At 36.3% G+C, this 26488-nt stretch overlaps 1 protein-coding gene across 10 annotated transcripts in view; it reads left to right on the top strand.

Moving 5' to 3' along the window:
- EVI5 (ecotropic viral integration site 5) overlaps nucleotides 1–26488 on the top strand; it is a 77908-nt gene that overhangs the window by 27853 nt on the left and 23567 nt on the right. For 6 of the 10 annotated variants that reach the window (XR_009963705.1, XM_062613183.1, XM_062613184.1 and 3 more), the window contains 7 exons: nucleotides 314–346; nucleotides 904–1050; nucleotides 8136–8270; nucleotides 10425–10565; nucleotides 11083–11241; nucleotides 12906–13052; nucleotides 18109–18204. Coding sequence is in view for 9 of the 10 variants with exons in the window: in XM_062613183.1 (XP_062469167.1) it covers nucleotides 314–346; nucleotides 904–1050; nucleotides 8136–8270; nucleotides 10425–10565; nucleotides 11083–11241; nucleotides 12906–13052; nucleotides 18109–18204 (858 nt within the window). In the remaining variant the exon portion in view is untranslated. The remainder of the gene's footprint in view (nucleotides 1–313; nucleotides 347–903; nucleotides 1051–8135; nucleotides 8271–10424; nucleotides 10566–11082; nucleotides 11242–12905; nucleotides 13053–18108; nucleotides 18205–26488) is intronic. The other 4 variants (XM_062613186.1, XM_062613185.1, XM_062613187.1 and 1 more) reach the window with 4 other exon arrangements.

Below are 26488 nucleotides of genomic sequence, written 5' to 3'. Positions count from 1 at the left end.
ATCATATCAGATACTGTATGTGTAACTTCTGTTAATTGGGATGCCAGCCAGTTGGATCTAAGTACTCAGTCTCCTGTAGGTGAATTTGAAGTGTTACGGAAATCTGGCTCTGAGAACTTCTTGTAAGCAGGGACTGTGTTAAAGCTATTGCAGAAAAGGCTGCTTCCTTTCAAGCTTAAAAGAGTTTGTACAGAAAATGGGTAGAATTTGGGCATTTTCTTTTTCTCAGCTCTTGTCCTTTTTGCCACTATTATCACCCCTTTGTTTTTTGATTTTTCTTTTCCTTATTCCTATCTGAATTTTTCCTTTGTAGGAAAGTGCTTCCTTGGCAGATAGATTGATACAGGTATAGTCTTTTAGTCTTTTACTGTATGACTCTCTTCCTACTCTCAAAAAACCCCAAATTGCTTTGATGCATGCATATTTGCATGCTGTACTCTATGCCTTGCTTTGCTGATTTGGAATAAATATAGAGCTAATCTCTTGCTAGAAACTTGTTTAATATTGTTTACTAAAAATATATAAACCCAATACCCGCACATAGTAATAATTTTCCTAACCTAATGTAATTTTTTAATACAAATTCCTGTGAGAAGTGGATTCTCTGACACTGTATTAACACTTGAATATTGCAAACTTAAATCTGTGCATGTGCAACTGAGTAACATTGCATGAAAGGAGCTTTATCGAATGCAAGTACACAATTGTGCTTGCTAAACGAATGCTGAACTTTGTAATGAAGTAGTAAAGCAGCTGTTTAGTACTACTTTGTCCTAAAATTTCTACCAATTGTACTCCATGCTGTTTGCAAAAGCAATCTGATGAAATAGCAGCTAAGCATCACAAAGGCGGTCTGTCTTGGATTTGTCCTCAATTGCTTAAAAAAATAAATTATGTCCTAAGGGACAAGTGACAAGGGCCCAGGAGGCTGAGGAAAACTACCTTGTAAAACGGGAGCTGGCCACCATCAAACAGCAGAGTGATGAGGCCATTACTAAACTGGAGCAAGCTGAGAATACCATCAGGGAGCTCCAACAGCAGCAGCAATGGGTAAGGAGCCTGGCAGCACATCATCTCATCTTTTTCACTCGTGTTTATTTTCACTCATCATTACATGGTCTCTGTGCTGTCCTTGTAAATGCTTGTTCATTGTGATTTGCATTCTTAAAATTACACAAATTGGACTAAGTGATATTTTGGTCTTTTTCTTACTGATAGATGAGATGCATAACCCTGGGTAGATGTAAGTTACTAATTTAAAGTGATGACAACAAAAAAACCCGCAACAAAACACCAAGCTGAAACCTCAATAACAACAAAAACCCACCCAAAAATACACCATCACCAAAAAAAAAATACTAACAACCCACACCTAAAGCCTTTGGTAGCTCCTAATGCTAAAAATCTAGCCATTGCAAATTGTGTCACTCTGACTACTCAAATTTGAGAATTGATTCATAATGCTTTTATGTAGCTTCTCATTTAAGTCGGTCTCCTCCATGTTTCTTCTGTGTACCTACATTTTTTTTCCTAGCATGCATAAAGTAGTTGCTTGCAGAAGTAGAAGGGTATTGTCCCTGAGTTTGGAGCTACAGGACTTCATGAAAAGATGTCGGTTTATGTGCAGATAAAGCAGGAAAATGACCTTTAGCAGCTCTTAGTTCTGTGTTTGTATGTACTATGTGTTCTAGGTAGTATAATATGCAAGGCTTCAGGCTGTTACTATGAGACTGAAGTTGACTGCCTCTAAGCCACTTGTAAAGTGCTCTGTATCTTCGCTTAGCAGGGCAGGGGGGAACAGCAATTTTGTCAATCTTCACTTACTGAATAAAATGTGCACTAGCAATGTTCATGTGAATATGCTCATACTGGTTTAAGTGGTGTCCAAGTACTTGGCTGAAGCCCTGGGCATTTTAAGTGTAAGAAATACAAGTTTTTAGAGCTTAGCATGCTGCAGCTGCTTACCAGATCCCTGCTATCTCATCTGGGAAGGTAGAGGTGAGATTTACTGTTAGATTGAAAAGAAATCATAACTTACATGCAAGATTATAGAAATAGCTTGTTGTATCTGTTTAATGCATTTTGGTGTAAAAACAGTACATCTTCTAGATGCAAGGAGTTACTGATGAGCTGTTACTCTATAATGTGTAATGCTGCTTTAACTTTAGCAATTTCTTCAGAGAAAGAACATGAAATTATAACTGGGAAGATGCTAGATGTTCTAGCAATGATTTACAGAACTTTAGGTATTTTGTAAACTGTCGTGAAATAAAATAAGAAGTGCTTATAGACTGGGTAGCCAGGTGTTTATTGTCTGATTATAGTAGTACACATGCTTTTGGAATGTGTTTTTGGAAGCATCAGTGTTACTTATCCATACAGAATTAAAAGTTAAGAGACTAAAATGCTAAATTTATCTATTAGTTAATTGATGGCTAATACAACTTTCAAAGCTAATGCTCTTAATTATGCTGTGGACCTTACTAAGTAGCAGTGATGGGGAAGCTTGGTAGGTTGGCTAGGCATGGGAGCTGGTCCTAAGCAGCTATAGATAACTATAACTATAGCAACTATAGATAACCAGATTGTGGAACTGGCTGGGTTTGAGCTGAGGGCAGCAGACTGGGCAGGTTCTGCAGGAGTAGAGAGTAAGTAAAATGTGAGCATTGTTTTCCCTCTCTTAAATGTGAACATGACTATAGGAAATAGTCTGACTGTGGGTGGAACTGAGGCTGTAAATCCACATGGTTATAAAGGGATTTGTGCCTAGGAGATGACTAATTTTGAAGAATAAGGAATAGTATTTTGGTTTTGAGAGCCATCTGGATTAACATAAGCAACATGATGAAAGTGTGAAGATGGTTTCAGTTAGCACTTCCCCAGACTCTGCTGCACTACTAACAGTTGTCATTGAACAGGCTTTTTAACTGTGTGTCTCTGAGGCATGGAAACGGGAGCAACAGCTGTAAACAGCTGCGTACACGTAGGATACCACCTAGTGGAAATCCATGAATTTGTTTCGAATTTTGGCATTGCATTTAGAGTACACAGATGAATGAATCTCTTTGCTGCTTCCGAGTGCCAGCAGCTTTTTTTGCTCTTGGCAATACTTCCTCAGTTTTATTGTACAAATACTTGCTTTAATATTTTTTCCCTCCAATTATTTGTTTTGTTTGATTAGCAAAAATGATTGCACTTAAAAAATGAATTGTGTAGTTTATGTCCAATTAATGGTACAGCATCTATCCTACATATTATCTACATCTTTTCCAATCTTGAGTTATCTGTTTCAGCGTGATAGAAACTATAAAGCTTGGCTTTGAATTTCTGAATAGGAATGTGTGAAAAGAACTGCCTAAGGATACCTGTGGCTGCTTTTTCTGAACGCTATGCGATTAAAAAAAATCCCAAACCAACAACCGAAAATCTCCACAATCCCAAATCAACTCGCTGTTACTTTTAAATCATGAGGCAGGAGACATAGGATTAGGGGTTTTGTTTTGTTGACAGCAAAAATATTCTCTAAACCATGGCATGTCTAAGAAAACTAACCCATCCTTTGTAAAAAGGTTATACATTTGTATTTAAATATAATCTAGGGTTTATTCTGTCCTGAGATTTGAGAGCACTCCTGCTGTATGAGATTTGATAGAGATTTTGATTATACAGGTTGGATGGCTTAAAGGTAAGTATGGAAAGTGCTTATAGGATATGTGTATATAAAGAAGCAGCACTTATTCGTAAGGCTGAATACAGAGATGGGTAGAGGAATGTTCTTCTCACTCAAGTCCAACAGCAGAAGCCCAAATTACATGCAACTTGAATTTTTCCTGTGCTGCAATATATGTAGGGAGTTTTTAGTTGAACCAGAGTGACTTTATTATGATGTGATGAGTCTACAAATTTCTTATCATTGCTTCTTAGTGAAAGGAAGGGAAGTTCTGCTATCGTACTTCTTCCAGACAACCTGAAAATAGTACCAATGAACATATAATATATCACATGTTAAAGTGTAGTTAAATGTATTCTACATATTTCTGAATGTATTTAAGGTGATTTGGAGGGCAGGAAAGGAAGCAGAAGATAGTAATGCTTAGGATAGAGACTTCACACTTAATTTTACTTTGGATGCTAACTTTTAGATCTTACACTTACAGCATTGCTTTTTACTAAGGTTTTTAAAACCAGTGTAATTAAAAATTTTTAATTTTTAAATCTAAAACCTTGAAACTTTTAAAAACAGTTTTTAAAAACCTGTACAATTTTTTTATATTGATAGCTAGGAAAAAAATACTTGTAAAGGTAGAAATATTCTGAAATGCTCTTGGAGTTCAGTGCTTCAGCTATCTCAATATTTGCCAGAATGGTTTCGAAGAGAATGGTACTAATCTGTCTCTATATTCTTTAAATATAGAAACTTGCCAAAGGCTTCTTGATGTGGTGGGTAGCCAGAAGATTAAGAGGAGGGAGATCTCTTCCTCATACTTATAGTAAATCAAGAACTGCATAGAGGAAGTTGTACCTGACTTCAACAGAGTACAGGAAGTTTTCTTTTAAGGCATTCAAGAGTGATGGTATTTAAGAGTTAGGGGTGAGCATAATAAGCCTGTTTAAACTTGCTCCTAATAATTACACGCTGAAGTTTTTCTCTCCTTTTTCTGCTGTTGCTCCTAAATGAAAAAGATGGCTTCTGCTGGATGTATAAAAATGAGTTCTGCCAATTAAATACACCTCTAGAACACAGATCTCAATCTTTCTCAATGTTACTCTAATTTTCAATGATTACCTAGCTCATCAGTCTGCATGCTTGAAAATCGAATGTGAGAAATGAGAGTTCAAGCTAAATTGCTTCACATCTTATTTTTAAATAGGCTCTTCAAGTGTGTTATGTGAAGATAGAATTTTAATTGACTAAACATTCAGATGGAAGCATATGTATTTTGCAAGGTCATTTATAGCCATGAATCTGGTCACTGTTACAGCAACTCCATAATGCATAGCTTGTTTTCAGGAACTCATGCTAAAGTGACTTATATTAATTGAGAGCATAATAATAATAAAGTAATGTGTGCTTGTAAATGAGTGCTGCAAGCTTATGGAAGCTTTGCTTTATTGTATAATATAGGTTCTTTTACGTTATGTTCTGTTTTGCAACCAAAAAGCACAAAATAAAACTACTGTATTTAGTAAAGTACTACAGTTAGCACTTACCTGTGCAAACAAAGTTAGCTGGGCAGCTTCTGAACCATCTGTTAGTTGCCCTTCAGTGTAGGAAAAGCGTTCTGTAACTTTGTGTAATCTATCATCAGCCAAAATATTATTAGGAATGGTTATGCCAGCTTCAGAGATGTTACTAAGATTTTTAAGCAGTGTTGGGGGAAAATAAAAACAGTTCTGTGAAGCCAAGCAAGGACTTGTTTCTTTCAGAAGTAGATAGCTGTAGAACTATATTGGAGTGCTTTATGTAACAGACATCTTTTCAACACAGCCAAGGCAAACAGCGTTGCTCTGGTTAAAATATTTGGCTTCTGCCTGGAAATCTGGATTGACATTGTGGATTTTGTCAAACATTTTACGGCTTAAGGAAAATATCTAAAAGCAGTTCTTTTGCTAAAGAAGCTGGTCTTTAGTTATCAAACAGTCTTTTGACTATGAACTTGTTACCTTTATATATACTAAATTGCTAAAATTTTGTGTTTGGAAGGAGTAAAACATCACAACTTATAACTTTGAGTATTTTAAATTTTTTTTTTTTTTAATCTGTTTTGATCGTGGATATATTTTTTTTCTTTGGGGGTGGGGGAGAGGGTACCAGTCTATCAAGACTTGATTTAAAGTGTGTTGTGGCTAGATAAGTACTCCTAGTGTATCCCTTAGGCGGGTGAAATCTAAAGACCAATTTAAAGAAGTAATGACTTGTGCCTAAAACTGGATGAGTAACTTTTCTTATACTTTTCATTAGTTACGATTTGACAAATATCAGTTAATTTTTTTTAGTCCAAAATTATTTGGAATAAACTTGCATCCCGGTTTTGCAACAATATTTATTCAGCTCTTCAGATCTCTTGTTTTCTCTCTGTTTCCTGGGAAGTACAAGAGGACTTCTTACCTGAGGGAAGAACACTGCATGCATTCTTGTTCCATAAGCAGAATCTGGAACAAGAAAGATAGGGTACATTTAGGTTGCTGTGTGTATCATCTGATGAAGCTCTACCAACAGCCAGGGAGTAAGAAAGATTATGTGAAGCAATTGTGGAAATACATCAGCATTGTCCACCCATCCTCTCTTACACTCAAATCAGGCCTACCTCCACTGCTTGCCGAGACAAAGAGAATATGTGAATTAAAAAGAAGCGGGATTAAATTAGTCTTGCATAAGGAAAAACTAATATTAAATATACTGATCTTTTTACTTTGTTCAACTGCACAGTTAAGTAGAAAGAGCAGTTAAATGGATAGTCTTAATGACACTAAAGACTACCTCTGTGAGCTATTTCTGCCTTTTAATGCTTTGTATAAATCCCCTCTGTTATAGCTCCCTGTAGGCATATATATACATAACAATACAACAAATTGTAACACTAACATTAGTGTAGATTTTGAATTTTGGTTCTACTGAGTCATGATGAAAGGGTTAGGTGGTGTGCAGAAGTATAAAAACAAATTAAAACCCAGTTCCTTGACCATGTAGTTACATGCTGTAAATCCTTGTTTTGTCCTGTTTGCCTTTGGCTTGTGCATTAAAGGTCAAGGAATGTCATACCCTAACAGAAGCATGCAGGATTGAAGACTCTTCTGTTAATCTTGTCAACTGTTTCTAGATGCAGAAAACTAAACTGTTTGATGCAAACAAAATAAGAAATAGTTGTATCTTCAGTATAACAACTGCTCTATGGATTTTAAAGTTGCATTGTTAATTGAATAAAACTTACATCTGTGAACCCTAGTATATATTCTTCACAATGTATTTAATGGCACCAAAGATGTACTAAACAATTCCCCTTTAATTTTCAGAGTACCTATGCATACACTACCTAGGCATCTGTGCTTTGGGGATTTCAATGTCAATGCTGCTGTAGGATGGCATGGTCTGACAATCTGTGGTGAATCTCAAGTCATTTTAAAGTGACACAGGGAAGAAAGAAAACAATTTGTTTCTTCAGTCAGTAGTTAAAAAGAGCAAGCGGGGCTTTTGAATATAAATGCTTAATACAACTTCAGTTGGATCCATCTATCGAAAGATGCAATTTCATGAAATTTTGCTTTAGCAAGTGAAAGGATAGATCTCACCTTGAATTCCAGCTAATCAACAGGCAAGAAATAAGTTAATGGTGAATTAACTGTGATTTTTTTTTTTTTTTTTTTGTTTTGGTTTTTTATCCTCCTCCCCCATGAGGTTTGGAAAGGGTGTTTTATTACTGAGGGTGTGTGTTTGGGTGTGCAAAGCTGGTCAGGGATAGTTTTGGAGTAAGTCCTATATGGAAAGAACCAAATTTCGTTGTAGCTTTGGCCTATGCTGTCTGTCTAGAAGGAGCTATACTGCTATTTGTGCCTGGATTTTTCTCATAAATCTACAAGACTTGCTTTAAAAGAGAATCTCTGAAGAAATATGTATAGTGTGGGAAACGAGAGCTAAGGGTTGGAATTGGAAGAAAGGGGCAAACTAAAGTGGCTGTGCGTTAAAGCATACATGACTTTATTTCAAATCCAAGTTATTAGAAGTTTCTGTTAAATCAGAGCTTAAGTGAATAGAGATTAAGAGAGATACTTGTATTAATCTTGCAATTAGCCAGTCTTTCCTAAGCATCTTTTTTTGCATATAACAAAATAATCACAGAACTTTTGAGAAGTCTTCAGTTTGGGTAACAAAGAGTCAATTGTTGCTCATCAGTGCTAATTAAAGTCTCAATTTGGTTTTACACATTTGGCTGTGTGGAGGTGCAGTTGCTGGAGAGGCACAGCAGTACGTTTCTTAGTTAGCAGTCTGGAAGGACATGTTAATAGGCTTGCGTAAGGTAAGCACTTCTGTTGATCTTAAGCTAGTATTCCTAATGTTAAGCATTTGAATCTGGCAAATAAAATCCCTTTCAAACCATCTGTGCTTCATACTAAACATATTTCTGCAAACTTTGTAGCATAAATGCAGTTCACAATACAGTGAAGACTTTGTGCTACAGCTGGAAAAAGAGTTGGTCCAAGCCAGGCTGAGTGAAGCAGAATCCCATTGTGCCTTGAAGGAGATGCAAGATAAAGTTCTAGAGATGGAAAAGGTAAATCAAACCAGGACCCTCTATATAAAATAACACTAGAAAGAGAATACAGGTCCTTGTAATTCTTTGCATTACTGTGCTCTTAAATCTTCTCTTCTGTGTTTTCATGGCTTTTCAAACCTGAAGTTAATTGAGCAAAAAAACCTAAGATCTGTCTGCACTTGGAAAGGTTTGTGAAGAACAGATCACTTTTCTTCTGTTTCTGAACTTCACTGCAGTGCAAAACTTGGATTCTGCTGGAGTCTTTGCAGAAAACATCAATTGCCTCAATTTTATCTTGCAACAAGAGCAGTAGGCTCAGAATGAGCATTGAGGTGATGTGAAAATAAATAGTTTGGGAGGGGTGGAGGAAAGAGTTCAGCATTCCCAGTTCTTGAGTATCTCCCACTTTGTTCCATAATGGGCAGGGAAAGAACACCTCCACTGTTTAATATCAAAATCTCTACTCCTTTTTGGGTGCCATCCCAGCTTGTGACTTACTGATGCCAGAGTTCAAGCTGTACTCAAACCAACTGTCAAATGTTTACATGTCTTTGAAGAAAAACTTACATGCAAAATAAAATAGAAGAAGTGGAAATAAAAACCCCACTAACTGACTGAACCCAGAACACTGCCCCAACATAAAGCATGGTTTTCAAATCCTGTTGTATTGGCTTTGGAAGTTGTTTCCTCATAGAAATTTTAGAGCTGTGTACTCAGCATTGTGGCCAAAACTTACTAGATTAACCCACTGGAATAAAGATTTTTCTGTTTATATCTGAGGTGCTTGATTAGGAGTCTGGCAGGCTAACAGTCTGGTAGTTTTTACTGTACTAAACATTGATAAGAACTGGGTATATAACTTATTTTTCTAAGTTCAGAAAGAGACTGCTGCTTCACTTAACCTTTATCAGCATGAAGATAGCATACATCAAGAAATTTAATGTGAAGGAGAAACTGGAGCAGTGAGTGAAATTCCAGTGTAGCAGATAAACACAGATGCACAGTAGTAACAGTTTGTCATAATTAACTTGGGCACATGAGAAAGTGACCTAAGATAACTCCCTGAAATTCCTACATATAGAGCTGTTTACCACTCATTTAGTGATGTGTCACATAACCTGGGAAGATTCTGTTCTGTTACCCAAGACCTGCATGGCTATACTATCGGTGATGTAAGCATTCAGAGGCTCAGCCTGTCATTTCCTATATTTGCCAGTACTTGGATCCTGTGATTTTGAAATGTGGAGATGCTCATAAATGGCTCTTGTGCTGTGTTCCATTAATGTTAATAATGCACTTTGCTCTTGACCCTCAAGAAGACCTGGCAATTGTCACAGTATTACATATATACATACATACTTCATTTTGCTGAAAATTACTACTGAGAAGCACAGTAGAAAGGGATGAAGCACAGTTTAAGTATTTGGTGACCAATGATTTGATGTAGGGCCATGGTAGTTAGGCAGACTGTGTCCCTTTTCTTCCCCCTGGTTTTTCGTTATTTGCGCTTTCATTATTTCGCTTTCATTGCTGTTTTACTTTACCCAGGTCACTCCTGCCTTGTGTTTTCCTGTTTTCTGTTTAGCTTTCTTTAGTCTTTCTACTTTTTCCTTGTGTGTTTTTGTAAATATCCATGCACTTTCATCTGTAAGACCTTTTCTTGACTGATTGTTGTTTATCAATATTAATGGATGGTTCCTTTGTCAATATATCTTTTGTCCTTTACAAAGCCAGATGGCTTCCCAAAAAATAGATTTCCTGTAAATCTAAATGAAAGTTATAACTCTAAAGGTGTAATTTCAGTTCTGAATTTTCTTTAATTTTATCGTAGCTCAAAATATTTCAGATTTTTCTCCATGTTTTAAGATGCCATATGCAAAATAGTGTCAATACTGCTCTGTTAGGGATACCATTCTAGGAAATCTGTAAGTCAGAATACCTAAAACTAACTTGCCAACTTTTTTTCTGTAGTTGGCTGGTGGATGATACTTGTATACCCTTGCTATATCCAGGAACTTAGATTTCTGAAGGTTTTTGTTTTGCAGAGGATGTGTAACTAAGCAAGTTTGGCTAGTAAGAAGAGTTAATATTCCATGCCTATATCTTTGGTGTGGGTCTCGCTAAGCACAAATCTATTCAAATACATATTTAAGAGGATGGTCCTTGTTGCAGAGGAACAGCTCTCTCCCTGATGAGGAAAACATTGCTAGACTACAAGAAGAACTGATTGCAGTAAAATTAAGAGAAGCAGAAGCTCTGATGGGTCTCAAAGAACTAAGGCAGCAAGTCAAAGATTTGGAGGAACACTGGCAGGTATGTGTAGCAATACACTTTGAACAGTTTATTTTCAGTGAATGATAATAAAGCACAATTTTGAGATGTAGAGATCAAGTAGAAACTAGTGATTGCAGATCAAGCTGCTGAGGTGAGAAAACCTTTAGATGCAGCTGCCGCAAGAAACTTTACTTCAAAACTATGTTAGGAATTGATTCCTTGTTCTAGATGTCAGAGAGCCTGTGCTGCCGTTTAATTGTTCTGGTAGAAAGGCAGTACCTGAACAATACCATTTCACTAAATATTAAGGGCTAGAAAGAGGCAAAAGTCTCAGGATATTCCTGCAGTTTACTGTCTTATTGCAGTTGTGGATGACTGCCTTCAGTTTTTTAATTGTCTGTTCTTAAAGCTAGTAAGTTTCCATGGGTTTCTAGATTTTAAGACAAACAAAAGCACAATGGTAACTTGTCCTATGAAACTCTGAGATCTTAAATGAAATAAGGGGACTCCAGGAATGATCAGGCATTGTCAGCAGTGCCATGCTGGTTTTTTTCAGAGTCATCTGGCTCGTACCACTGGAAGATGGAAAGATCCTCCCAGAAAAAACACAGTGAATGAGCTACAGGATGAGCTGATGACAGTCCGATTGAGAGAAGCAGAAACTCAGGCTGAACTGAAAGAGACCAAACAAAGAATGATGGAGATGGAAACACAGGTATGTTACTGAATGCTAGCATGTATGAATGGAGCTGAATGCTGGCAAATTGGTGTCAAATGGTAGAGATCCAATAATCTTTATCATCTACAGGTGTAACTTTAATTCCAAAATGTGCTTTTTAATGCCTTTAGACTAGGAAGGAGACTAGTACATACAATCTACCTTACTTTAACGTCTTTTATGTAGTCTTTTCCAGGATTTTCTGAGTTTCTCATTTGGATTAGTTGGTAGAATCTGTAAATGTGTGTGAATTGCAATTCATTAAATTGTAACTGTTGTAACAACAAAAGTGCATCTAAGGTGTCTTAAATTTCACAACCCTAATTCTGATTATGCTGATAACAGTAATTCTAATTCTTCAAATGGCAGTATTTTCTTTTTTCTGATGAAATTGCCTATACTAGGTTACCTACTGAGGTGATGAGTCTGGCTACTAAACTGTGGACTCACAGCAAAATAGCTGTACGTTGCCAGGGGTTTTTTAGCAGAAGCTTTACCTTTCATATGCCAGGAAAATATGATTCATTATTGCTGAGATTTGTACAGATCAGACAAAAATAACTTGTCTGCCAAAAAGGTAACTAGGGAATAGGTTGTTAAGCAATGAAAGTGTTTTACAGTTGGTGACTTCATATTATATTAGTTGAACTGTCAACTGAATCAATAAGCATAATGTGCAGTTGATTGAGAAGGGTTTTGTAACAGGCTTTTGAGAAACCTGCCCATGAAATAGCTCCTCAATGTAACTTTTACTTGAAGGAGTCTGTGCATTGAAAAGGCTAAACAAGCAAAAGCTCTACTTGGCAAGCTTCAGCAATCCCAGAAATTAGGAAAGCATGTAAGGGTGTGCTAGAGAGATGAGCGAACTGCAGGGAATATGGTGGCTCATTTCTGACAGTGGCACACTTTTTCTATAGCAACTGGATAAATGTTTTCTCTGACCTTTTAAAATTTTACTTGCAGTGTTAATACTATTTCACTAGGGTAAATGTGGGCTTTTGTTAGTCTTTCCCCATCTGAGTGTTTGTTTTAGTCAGTAGGGGGCATATGTATCCTGCTGTCTGGATTATATATCACAACACCTTTAGGTACTTCTCGCTTCAGTATTTATGTATCAAGTCTTTGTACATACTTATGCTATTCAGCTGTCATCCTACAGAAATGAATTGGTTTTCATTTTAATTTATTGGTCTGTGTACAGTTTCACGTAAAAATGGTGTGACTTGTACTAATGCAGTGATCTCAATTAAGGTGCCACATTACTTTCAGGAATTCACTGGAAAGAAATGTGCACATTGTATTTCTAACATACCTGATGCTTCTTGGATGTGTCAGCTTCTTACTGTAGTTGGGAGAAAAGCTCACAAAATCTTTGCCTTATCTAAGTAAGAGATTGGGAAAAACAATTACAGGAACTTTGCAGTAATGTTCTTACAATGAGTCATCTGTTGTTTAAGAACACTTTGAATGTCGTGGTCATAAACCAAATGTCATGCAAAGTTTTCTGATTACATTTAGAAAATTCTGAATGCCTTTTCATCAAAAGTTTTTTATAGTCAATGATCTACAAGTCATTCTTGTCAGACTTTAAGGAGTTAAATTAATGTCAGAGATCTTTCCTTAACATGCATTTTCTTTCTCTTTCTTGTCATAAATTTCAGAATCAGATTAATAGTAACCACTTAAGAAGGGCAGAGCAAGAGGTTACCAGCCTACAAGGGAAGGTACAGTATCTTTCTGCACAGAACAAAGGACTTCTTGCTCAGTTGAATGAAGCAAAACGTAGACAAGCAGAGATTGAATGCAAGGTAAATAATATTTATTCACAATGTTGACTATTTGTGTGCTAATGTGTATGTACTTTTTTAGTCTTGTCTGCTGTTGTTGCATAGAATTGTCTTCATTGAGTAGAGATCACAAACCCAAAACTTCTCTTATCTCATTCGACAATATCGTATTGAATTTACTGTCTCACAAAAATCACTTGAGGTTTTGACAGAGCTACTTCTTTGTGATCCCAGAAAGATAGACTTTAAAGTGGGGTTCTACTCAGAAGAGTGTCTGTGTATAACTTATAAAAAGTCACTCTTCCCCATCAGATTCTGGTAGCTGTGGACTCTGATTGTCTTTACTGACAGAAGAGGTTCATTACTTCAACACTGACTGTTACTGCAGAATTAGTTTAGCTTCAGAGAAAGGGAGTGCGAGTAGTATTTGAACAGAGAAGTCTATAGGAGGGAGTGTTATACTACTCATTGCCTATTAGTAACTAGACTTTAAGGGAACAGAGCAAAAGCTGGTTTTACTACTGCCAGTGCACAAAAGAGCCCAGTCTGGTGTTTGAATCTCAGATTTAATTATTTTTTGTAACTAAATCCATAACCATTTACTAATAACTTATGTGTTTAACTTGTGCACACATAATGTAGACAGGAAATATAAGTCTTAAGCTTTTTTTCTCTTGGTTGAAAATATTCCTGAAATTGCTACTGAATTTATTTTAAAAAATGGCAAGTATTAGTTAATAAATCACTATAGTTAAAATATTTGCTAAAGACATTAAAACAACTCTATACTTAATCGAAAAGTTGTATGATTAGTCTTTTATGAAATTAGCTAGTGCTGAACAATCAGTAATTTCTAAAGAAGAAACTTCTATGTTAAACATAGTACTGTAATATGAAATGAACAATTAGAATGCTATTTATTAAACTGGTTGTCAGTTGGCAACTTGAGAGCAGATGTTATATAATTTGCTGTTCATGATCACATTTTAGTTTTGTCTTTCAAGTTAACAAAACTTCTGTATGTGCACTACTTGTTCCTACTCTTATGTTTGTTTCTCAGTTCTATCCAATATACATTCTGCTTGTAACACACATACATACCCCAAAGACTGCGTTAGCTGCTGTTCCATCAAAGGCTTCTGTGGGCAGTATAAATCAAGACTTGATTGAACACTGCTTGAGTGATTTATCACTGTCACCTAGCATGGAGATGAAATGACAGCCTTATTAATGTCCATAGATTTCCTATAGCATCACACTCCTGATTTTTTGTTGTTCAGTTCCATTTTTAAGAAATTTGAGAACATTAAATAACTGGGATATACTCATTATTTCAGGTTCCGTTAGGTTTTCATTTTCCTTGCTGTCTTGCCAGATCCATTTGTTTCCAGTGGAACCTGAATCTAAAGCATTTAACTTCTGAGTCTTCAAACTCCACCACATCTTGTTTAGGAAACAAGAAACTGCATCTTAATTAGAAGAAATCGTTTCTGTTGGCTGGTTTATGTTTACAATAAACACTGGTTTCCTAAGTGCTTTATTTAAAAAAAAAATCTGAGATTATTCCTTTTGATTTTTTTCTCCATTATTTCACTGCCTTGCTGACATGTTTTTTCATATAACACATAACTTTGATTGCTTTTTGATACTGAAGGCACTCAGTAATCCTTAAAAGATGAAGAAGACGTAGTCGATATTCAGAAGCTTTAATGTCGCTTAAAAAGAGTAGTATGTCTTTAAGCTGACTAATGACTATTCTCACTGGGATAATTTGCTTGGAAAGTTATGTTCTACCATGGCTTAGAGAAAAGTGTGATAGTAGTAGACAGAGCACCAGCCATATTTTTTAGATATTTTCCTAAAGTAGTGGTGGTCAATAGCTAGTGAAGTAGTGATACTGACTTACACTAACATTAGATCCCGGAACTTGTTTTGCAGTCACCAACAGGAAAAAGAATACAGTTGAAATTGTTTTCCAAGTGGATGTTTATGATATAAAAAGACATATTACCAATTTGCATATAAATTACCTAGAGCTCTAATGTTTAACTGTGAGCTAGACTGTTACTTCTTGGGATGAGGCTTAGTGTAAGACCATATAGACTCTTGTACTGTATAAATACCCATGGATTTTCTGCCAACTGCATTGAAAAATGCTCAAATTTAACTTGATGGAAGCTACCTTTCTTCAATGTAGTTTCCTTTCGGGTTCCAGTTTCCCTCTATCCCTGACATTTGTTGTGAACTGTCATTGTGATTTGACTCTCTTATACAGCCAATTCAGTAATGTACAGATTTAATAAGAATGCTGTCATCAAAAAAATTAAGCCACATTTACGAGTTTACGTGTTCTCTTGCTCCTTAAATAGGACAAAACTTTGTATTGAGTTTCCTCTTGCTGTTTCAAACTTACGAAAAACTTTTCAATTTCAAACTCTATGATATACAGTTAAGTGAAAAATAAAAGGAAATAAAAAGCCTTTGACAGTTGATTTGTAAGAATTGTCATTCTGTCATTCCACATTCAAGCTACTGGAATCATGACTTTTAGCTTAATGTAACATTCATGCTAAATGCTTTCACTTATTCTTGTTTCTGAAGAGACTATTTTAGGTTCCTGTCTCTTACCTCTGTACCACAATAAATGAAGGAAATTCTTGCTTGGGATTGTTTAAGGTTGTTTCACGGTGTCAGGAAAATGAGATTTTAATGTTGAAGTGAATTGAAATTAAAGCTGATGTTTAATATGGAGGAACATTCTTATCAGGCCAAACCATTACTGGTTTGGTGGTGGTGGTGTTTTTTTGTACTAATGTGGTGTATGAGGAGCCAGTGTCTTATTGCTGCTGTGTAAGGCATACGTTAAAAATGTGAAGGGCTAGCCTCCAGCGGTAACAGCAGACTCGTCATTCCTACAGTCCTTCCAGAAGTAGATTCAGTGTCTGTAACTTTGCTAAATAGTGTTGCTGCCAACTTAGATTTGGCTTGCAATACAGATAATAGCAGGTAGGCTGAATTTAAAAGGCAGTACTGCTGAGTAAACAACTGAAATAAAGCTATTTCGTGTTACTTATACAACAACTTTGTATTCAAAACTGATGATGAAAGTTTCAGTAGTCTTTCAGGTAATGTCTTGGAGCAATACAGACAAATGTGAAGTTTTTGTAGCACTAAATATTTTACAACTTCCACCTTGCATGTTAAATCTAGCAAGGTTGTTATTCCTGGCTCCATTAGAAACTGGTGTTTGATTTTTCTTCCTATTGTTTCAAAGAATCTGAAATCATGGTCTAGTTTTCTGTCACTTCATCTTTGCTAGATAGCAGTATTTTTGACTTGAAGAGGTGTATCATAAAAGGATCTATTATTTTCAAATCCCCAGTTGTTTTTTCTATGCAGAATTGGTACATTAATTCCACAGCTTGTGTTTTTCTTTAAAGGATAGCTTAAAATACCATATGTAGAAATTAGTATATTTGAAGCAGTTGCATCTCATACTACCTGTATGGCAGCTCTGTCACTGGTGTGTACTCTTATGGTTTTCCCCTTTTACCTGATGACTGGTTCTACAGCAAGGACTTAATTTCACATTGTTTCTTGAAACACAGCACTGAGTTTTCTAATCAGTTTTGCTAAAGAATTTCCAACATAAGACTTGTGCCCCCACCCCAGTCTTGTCTTTCCTACTATATCAACTTTTGTGGTAATTATTGAGAACATGTTCTGTTTCAGAGATAAAGCATCACTGTCATCTAGAGCGACACTATTGACTGACTTCAGATATCAAAGTCAAACCAAGCCAGTCTGTCCTTCAGCTTTCAGTTAGATACATGCAATCCTGTGGACTCGTGGTTTTGGCTTCATTCAAGCAATTGTGCAGCAGAATTTAGCAATAATGGGTTAGCACATGATGGGTTCCTCTGAAATGGACTCCGCTGATTACAAATGCTGTTGATTGGATTATGTAGATGATTTAGCATAAGGTGTCCCTGCCCACAGCAGGGGGGTTGGAACTAGATGATCTTCAGGTCCTTTCCAACCCTAACTATTCTATGATTCTATGTGCTTTCACTGAAGGAATCTTTGGTTTTAAATGAACAGCATGTTTTCAAGTAGCTACTATAGATAAGCTTTGGCATGTTCAATTTAGTCTCAACCAAATTGTCTAATGAAGGGTGGCTAAGTACCATTAATTTGAAGCACATATTAAAATAACTGAAATACATATTAAAATAACTGAAAACTGTACAGTAACTAGAGTTTGCACAGTTAACACCAGTCTGACAGAAAAATGTGTGCACCTAGGCCTAGTCTGTCTCTTCCCCAGAGTTACATGTATTCCAGCTGAAAGTATTCCTCAGTCACCATCTGTCACTGTTTTCTCTCTGTGCTTGTTTTGTGCTCTGAAGTCTTGGGAACTTGCCTCGTAAAACAGAAATAAGGAAATTTTCTTCTCTGTTGTCAAAACACAACTTGTCTCTCATTATAACTGACAGGTGAAACTTGTATCAAGAGTCTGATTGTAGGTTACAGGCATTAGAATTTTATTCTAAACTGTCTTGCAAATCTTTATTGTGTAGTGTGACTAAGATACCTAGACTTAGGCAAGATTGAGAATGTGCGTGCTCCTGTGTTTGGTTTTGGGGTTGTTTTTTTTATACAGAGAGTGATGAATTAAGTAACTTGTGTAGTTTTTCTTATGTATAAAGTCAAAAGTTGAAGCATGAACTGGGTTTTTATATGTTGGTACTTTTTGTTAATTTACAATCAACATTTCTGGAGCACAAGAAAGCTGTTTTATAGTCCTGGAAATGTATAATAGCATGTTTTCAAAACTACACAGGGTTTTTTTGTATGTATTATTATAATTTGGAATTTATATTAGATGATCACACAATTCTTTGGCTTAAAATGAAATTTGGGTTCTCTAGAGTATGCCTTGTTGATTGGCATGATAGTTCATGCAGTATTATATTCAGTTTTCTTTACTGACATGAGTTTGGGTAAAAGCACTGCATGGTCTTTAATTAATTGAAACTGATATTATTTGTTAGCTTCAATCTATTACTTTTTTCAGAGTAAAGAAGAAGTGATGGCAGTCCGGCTCCGTGAGGCAGACCGCATTGCAGCTGTGGCTGAGCTCCAACAGCATATTGCTGAACTAGAAATCCAGGTAACAGCTGATGGCCTTAAATGTGAAACCTGATGCTGATTACTTTTTGTACTTATTGGGTTTCTTTGCTTCCACTTTATTTTCTTATTAACCTATTCTGAATGCAATGCTCTGCTTTGCCGGCTGGGATAATGCTATCTTCCTGAGTGGGCATCTTTTATAATCAAAGGCCTGAAATCTGTCTTAGGGGCAGACTTATGAGCTTTAATAATTTCTTCTGTGCAAGTGCTGTGCTACAGGCAATGCACTGTGAAACTGACTTGTGTATTTGTGTTTGTCCCATGATTGGTAATTTTTACTGATAAATAGATGAGATTAAAAACATTCTCTGTCTGCCTCAGAAATAAAGAATGCACACATCTTGATTCCAGCAGCAGTTCTTTTCTGTGCTTACTCCTCTTCTGCTATGACCAGTATTGGAAGATTTGTCATAAAACTCTTACTCCCTTTATGTAAATCTTGAAACTACGTATGTGATTTACTGCTGTCATATCACTGTAGGATCTAAAGATGCATCCTTTGGCCTCCGTGCTGTTCCTTGTGCTTTCAGTTCCTTTTGGAGCTTTCACTGTCCCTTGATGAGAACCAGACATGACTGTTTATATTTTCTTGGCTTTGAGAAATCATGATGCCTTACTAAGTCCTTCCTATACTCATATACTGTTGTCCTGTCTGAATTCTGCTGTGCCTATCTTCAAAGGTTTTCTTGGTTATTATTCCCAAGCTAGAAGCTATTACTCTAGTTTACTTTTATTTTTAACTGGTGTTGCTGGTGTCTTTCTTCCCTTTCAAATCTTCCCTTCAAGGTGATGATTTTACTGTGTTGTGTCAAAGCCTTCTTTTCCTATGATTTCTCAACGACTTGCATCTTTGGCATCTCTTCATATATGGAATGTACAAGTAAATATAATAGAGCTTGAAAAAAGAATTTTCACTTTTCTTCTAGTGCAGCAGGCACTAAAGATAAAGGAATCATGTCTTTTAATCATATAATGCTGTGATCAGTACATTAGAAATACTTATCTAAGTATAGTAAGTATTACATATGAATCATTTATCATCTAGTAAGATAAGAGAGTAGCTGAGTTTAGGTCAATCTTCTACTTGTGTTAGCATTTTACTGAAAACCAAAAACAACCAGAAAAACCTCAAACAAACAAACAAAAAAACAAACAAAAAACACAACAAAGAAAAAAGTTTAAAGGTTACTTAGAACAATGTGATTTTGTAGGCAAGGAGCCAGTGTCCATTTTGCATTATTTTACTTTAGCGATGACTTAGATGCCATCCTGCATCCACTGTTTGACTGATATGGGTCTCCCCAAAAGTACTCTAGTCTTGATTTCATGAAATTGAGAAATGGTGAATCCCATAATGAGCATAAGTTTTTTTCTGATTGCTGTTGCCCAGTTAGAATTGTGTTCATTTGTTAATGTAAATACGTCTGACTGGGTTTTCTGTTTGACTGATCAAATCATCAGTGCTGTCATTTCACAGCTCTCTCCTGTTCCTTTACCATATGTCTGCTTAAGCTATGGGTGCCAGAATTTCATGCAAGTTTTTGTAATACCTTGTCATAAGGCAGGTAAAGAAGTGTGGGAATGTAATCTATTTCATTACTCGGGCTAATACATCCAAAGATTATGCTGCCCCTCTTTTGTCATGATACTGCATTGTCTCATGTTTGGTTGTTCTGCATCATCCCTCCTTTGTTTTCACAATTACTGCTTTCATGATGCAATCTTTAGTTATGTTTTTTCCATTTTTCACATATTCTAGGTGGCCTTAGGTTTTTTGTTGTTTTTCTCTTGTTTGGTTGTTAACCACATAAAGACATTTAAAACAAAAGTGATTTGGTAGAAATAAGTTCCTCTAACATCAATTTACTTATTTTTGCCATTCTAGACGTGAGTTGGAATGCTTTTATTTGGCTGTGACAGTTAGTTGGGGTTTTCTTTTATTTTTGTTTGTTTGTTGGGTTTTTTTGTTTCTTTTAAGATTCTGTAAGCAAACATGATTTTTGACCAGTGTGTTCTGTCAGCAAATGTAAAATTTACAACTAGAAATTCCTTTTCCGGTAGTCATGCTCAAAGGCCTCTGAAACACCTGCACCAGAAAAGGTAATCATGCAGTTGGAAAGCTGTTAACTCCCAAAGCTTGTAAAATATAAGCCAAAAGCTGCTTTTTAAGGAAGTTGAAAATCTAAATAGCTTCTTCCTCATTGGAGAAAGAGCATTCTCTTCCATTCAGCTTGTCACTGGAATTGCTGTGACCTGATGTTGGAAGAAGAGGGCCTTCTAATCTTGACTCGCCTTAATGACTTGAAATGCAATATTTAATACCATAAATACATTTAGCTAGCCTTGGAGAGTAGGTGTCAGTCTCAAAGTAATAGTGCTTTTAACACAGAGAATCACAAACAAGTCTGCTGGTCATATTGTTTCAAAGTTGATAAAGATGGAGGAAGTTAACTCACCACATAACCTTCCTTTTTTTTGAGGGGGATGGTGCTTTTCTAAGAAGCTCTAGGGATTTAGTGCCAGTCCACATGGTCCATAGCAATGCTTAACCTAAACTGTGTAGTTTTCTTTTAACTGTTCCTGTAGGTGCAAGACACTGGTGTTAAATTTGTAATGCAGAGTATCACTACTCCCACATAAGAACTGATCTGACATTACATGCACAAATGCTAGATTTAAATCACAGTTTCTGGGCCACTCGTAGGGTTGGTTAGTAATAATGACAAAAGAGGGAGAAGGAGGTGGAACTCTTATCATTTAACAGCCGATGTAACTATGCAGCAAGCTGTCAGTTTGTTGTGATGTTAAGAAGTTATTTTTTATATATTCTGAATGTCATCTTGGTCAGGCATTCATTTCCTGATCCTATGCTTTTAAACTTCTGTGTAAGCACATTGAAGTGCAAGGGAATAGTCCAATACCTGATGGATATTGTATAAGACATTCCTTAGCAAAAATAACAAAAAAAAATAAACTGAAGTTTAACTTGGCTTGCATATAACTAAGCCCCAGAAGTGATAAAGAAAAACCCTAAAGTTACATATAAACAAAGTTTACTTTTCCTCCTCTATTCTCTCCTTGTTTTTCTCTTACTTGCCAGTTCAGCTTATAAAACCCTTGGGAAGCAAATGTGACTTGGAAGTATTAGCAGGATGAAAGCAAGACATTTCAGCAAATTATTAGATATCCATAGCTTAAAATTATCCATGGCTGGTTTGGGTTGGAGAAGTACAGAGCACACTTGCGATATAGGAAACCTGGCTCAGGTCTGAGTAATCTTAAAGCAAAAACTAGCTGTAAGAATTCATTCTTCTCTTGGTTAGGTGGATCTATACAGGGGGTAACATCACTTCCTCCTGATGTGTTTCCTGGCAGATTCAGAGAACTTTGTCACATTTACCCTATCTCTAACCATGTCAAAGCTGCTTTGAGAATAACTGTAAAGGAAATCCATGATTGTGCTAGTTGTCTCCCCCACACTTTAAACTTTTAGCACTGTTTCGTTAGAATGAAGCCTTTCTATGACCTCTGTTTAATAACTTTTCCAAGTACTGACTGTTGAGTAAAGAAATTGTTTCCATCTTTTCAAATTACAGGAAACTTTTTTTTACTCTTATCAATAGTGGTGTGTGATGTTAGTGATGTTTTTTGAAAGTCTAGAATGAGTCACTGTAAAGTCACTGAAAGGACACTAGTTACCACATTTACCCTTTTGAATAAACCTCATTTACATTTTTAATACAGTGTCTTTTGCCACAGAGTAAGAGTTTAAAAGAGTCCCCTGAAAAGAGGCTGAGGCAGATTGTTACCAAGTAAATATTTTGAAGTCAGAAAAGATCAAGCAAGGGTGTTAAGGAAATGTCCAACCCTCTAGACATTTTTAATAAAGATGATACACAGTTACCTGAGGAACAGCAAGTGACTGGTATGCCTGGATTTTGGCTGCCTAAAGCATTGGGTTTTCTTCTCTGTGTTCACAGTTATTAAAGTGAAAATAATCCTAGATTTTTTTCTTATAATTTAAAATAGCTGATTTTCTTGTTGATGTCTCTTTTCCTACTCTGATCTGATCATCAAGAGTGTTACAGAAAACTTTGTGCTTGTGTTCCTCTTGGAATGAAACACCTGCAGCTGAAGTTTGATTACACTGATCTTCTCTATCTTACATTTAAATGTCAGTTGAGCTTAGTGCCTCCAGCATGTTCCAAGAGGTTTCCAGTGACATGGTTATTTATGTTATTTAAGCTTCATGACTACTATACTTGATTTTTAGGGGATACTGTACAGTAATGGTTCAGGTGTTTAAGATCATCATTCTTTGAAGCAGTCTGTCCCTGTATTCTTGTGTTGCCAGGTGTGTATCCTGCTCCTATGCTGGTTGAGCTCCGTATGCTCAGTAGTTCTCAGTAGGCATTAGGTGTGTTTCTTGAAAGTAGCTGCTGTTGCTTTTTGAAGGTACAGAGAAATTGTTTTTCTCTTTGAAAGCCAGTCAAAGAAAGATTTAAGCATGATGACAACCATGAATCTCAACTGATTTTTCCTCATGCTAAGAAGCAGATTTGGGGGGAACAGATTTTCTTCTCAGGAGCTCTTGTAACTTTTGGTATGCATGCAAGTACAGTCACTTTGTAGTTCAGAGCAGGATGAGAGAGGTGAGAGCTTCCGAAACTGAAGGGGCCTAAGAGAGTTCTGGTTTAGTGCCTGTTTTTTGATCTGTAGGGCTCACTTCCTGCTTCGCTGCCCATGCTACTCCCTCACTATACACAGCCTCTGAGGCAGGAGGTTGGGTTGTGTACTGTTCACAAGTACTTTTCCTTTGAGCGAAGGTGATACCTGACCACTAGGGTGTTTGCTTGTCTGATAGAAAGTTTTCTAACCCTGTTAGTGCTGGTAGAGTTGGTCTGTTGGAAGAGACCCTAAGACTGGAGAGAGCTATTAATCTTCAAAAGCAGCAACATCAAGGTGGTGGATCTTTAATTACAGTGTAACACCAACTGGCATCATTTTTCTAAAAACCCTTCCGGGAAGAGGAGGCAGGCACTGCAGTGAGGCCAGGATGCAGCAGCAGGGAAATGGATGTAGGGGTTAATCCACATATGACTGCAGGGGTTTTTAAACAAAATGTCTAGATCACAGAATTGTCTAGCTTTCATTGTTTTACTATTCTGAAAATGAACTTTGCTTATTGATATGTTGTCTGTCTTTTTCACTGCATGTTAACTTTAAACTCAAAATGACTATTATTTGCCTAGAGATCAGCTATTTTGTGTCGTTGTGACCTCTCCAAATACCACAGATTTTCTATAATAGTGCTCCCCATCAAAAAAAAAAAAAAACCAACAAAAAACAACCCACATTCTATGTGTATAAAATTAGGTTAAAAGTAAATAAGTAATCAACAAACCAAACATGGAGAGAGAGCACCAACTGTTTATGCTGTTTCCTTTTAAAAGGTGTGATGTTTATTCCTTAAAGACTTGTAATTGTAAGTGGAGTCTTAACATTCACTTCTGACCTATTACAGTTGACCTGGGTACAAAACAGAAGTACAAAACTTCTCAAGCACAGTATAAAACCAATGCAGAGTGAAATGCCTGGTTCCTACTAAAGTGAATGCTACAATAGGAAGGAAGCATTCAGTTAAATTCAAGCTACATGAAAGCAATTTTATTTATCTTATGTTAGTGGGGCTGTCTGGTGCATTACAGTATGGAAGATATGGTAAGGAAGAATGGAAAAAACTCGTCTCCAGAGAAGCAAATGAATGATAAAGAGCTAGTAGTTATTCCTGGAAGATTATTATCTTAAGTTGTTCTGCAGTACGTCAACTAACTAAATAAATGGAGCAGCCATATCCTGCAGATAGCAGGCTGAAGATGCAATCTGCAAGAATCCATGAGTGTTATTGTCTAAGGTCCTTTTTTTTGTTTCGCTTCTATTCAGTACCTGTTGTACATTTACTTCCCAGTTTCTGTCCCACTTTGATGTCACTCACTACCTAGCTAGTTCCCTGTCCCTCTATTTCTTGGTGAAGTTTAATTGACATTACCACACAAATAGTAACACTGATATTAATGTCAGTTGCTTCATGACTAGATGAGTCTCAAGATTTAGAAATTGTATCTATGTAATACAGTTTTATGATTAAAAACGCTAGGAAATGATAATCAGTGATAGGTAATGTGCTGTATAATCTAGGGTAGATTGAGAAGCAAATCTAGAATTACAGAATTTTTGGTAGAAAGTGTTATGTCTTTGTGACAGATACCGCCAGATAGTAGGGAATGCTGTTTCATATTGCTTGTCATGTTAGAAGGAAATGCCATGTTCAAGTTTTTCCTGCTGACAATTTTTCTATTTGACTTCTGTCAAGCTGCCCTCATGAAAAACTAGTGTTGCTAGCACAACTAAGTTACTCACATTAAAATTTACCTTTGATTAACAGAAGATAAAAGGAGCTAGAAACTAACCTGAACTTAGTAAAAATACAAAATGTGACTGGAAAGTGAAACAATTTTGCTGATCATAGGACTATTTTGTATGAAAATAAATATATGTATTGATGAGACAGCTTCTTAGTTTCAAAGAATGTTGGGTGACTTAAAGATGGTAACCTGACAGGTAAAACTACTTTTTTATAAAATAAATGCTTTGGTTCATTTGAAACATGTAAGCTTTCAGCTGTCTATTTATTTATTCGCTAAATTAGATTATTTTGGTAAGGATTAAAAAATACATAAATGCTGTAGTGTCTGACCCCTGCATGTTTTGCAGGGTTTGCTGCTGTGCCTGTATGAGTGTCTTTAAATAACTATATTAATGGTGTGATCAATTTGGCTTATTTAAAAGCCAAGGTCATATTTGCTCAGAGTTGAACAGCAGCTGTGAAGACAACTCTGATACCTCATCCTAAAATTGCTTATGTCATCTTTTGAATTTACCTACTGTAGACAGACTTTGTAGCTTATAGAACTTAAATAGCTCATTTATTTAGCTAGAAATGCCTGATTCCTGTTGCAGCCAGTTAGAAGGATCAGCTTCTGACCTCTAGTGTTCTAGAGGAAGTTACAGCATGACTTTTTACGTATGCTTGCATAGAATGCCATTGCAGGGTTCCTTTTTTGTGCTAAACATGTTTTTGGGGATTTCTGAGCTCTGCAAAATCTATAGTTCTGAAAGGAAAACTGAAACTTAGTTGTTCTTCACTAATAATAAGGATCTTGCAAGCCAGGCTTATGCCTTCCATTCAGCTCCAACTGACTGGAGCTATAGTCAATTCTTCTAGGAGCAAATATGCGTGTCAAATTATTCTGCGATGTCTGCATTAACTTTACAGTGTTATTTATGGAATAAAAAGTAACAATAAACCCACTTAAATATAATGAAAGAGTATAACTCCCAATATGGTATACTCTGTATAGTTTACAGTAGCAGCTTCCATCTATTTGTGCAGTGCCAAACTTAAGCTAGTAAATTATGTTGCTTCTGCTGTTAGCTTACTCTGACTTAACGTGGGAATGCCTGTTTGATGTCCTCTTGCCCTCAGTTTGAATGTAAGCTCAGCTATTTATTACACTCTCATTTTAAAAGGGCTGTGAAGCCTATCTTCTATTTATGGTAAATCCTTGCCTTATTCTTTGATACTATAATGTATGTTTACATAGTAATCTGGAGTCATAGAACAGGAGGCTTAAATTGAAAGTCAGGGTTTCAAACAAGGACTTAGACATGCATTTCTCCTATACGTTCTTGCTATCACAAGAGATTAGGTTGTTCTCATTGTCTGGAATCTTAATTTCTGACAACAATGAAACTTCTTCTATCTACAGATGTAAACAGCATGATTTTTAGTCTCCAGGTTGTGTTGCTTCTGTTTTGGTTTCTCCAATGCCAATAGTCATCATTGTAAGGAGAGATGACAGAGGTGGGTGTTGTGTGTGTTTTACCTATTTAGGACAGGAACAATGTCATGTTTTAAGTCCAGCCAGCAGCCCAGAACCACACAGCCACCTGCTCACTCCAGTTAGTAGTGTTAATTTGTGTGGGTGTGAATTTGAGCCTTAGAAACTAGGCTCAGTATGGAATTATGCATTAAAGGATCTTGTGCCTCTGTGTTGCAGGTTCTATGAATTAGTATGAATATGACAAAGTTTTCAAGTAATATTGTAATGCATACCTTGCTGCAAGAAAAAAATAGCTTGAAATTAGACAAATTGCTTTGAGATTGCCAATACTGACAGTGCTCAAGGTTTGTCCCTTCGTGC

Source organism: Pezoporus occidentalis, unplaced genomic scaffold (genome assembly GCF_034315485.1).
Source record: "Pezoporus occidentalis ecotype Australia unplaced genomic scaffold, CSIRO_AGI_Poc_V1 ctg164, whole genome shotgun sequence".
Taxonomy (NCBI): domain Eukaryota; kingdom Metazoa; phylum Chordata; class Aves; order Psittaciformes; family Psittacidae; genus Pezoporus; species Pezoporus occidentalis.
The sequence above is the reverse complement of the archived record's forward strand: the minus strand, read 5'-3'. Positions and strand labels throughout refer to the sequence as shown.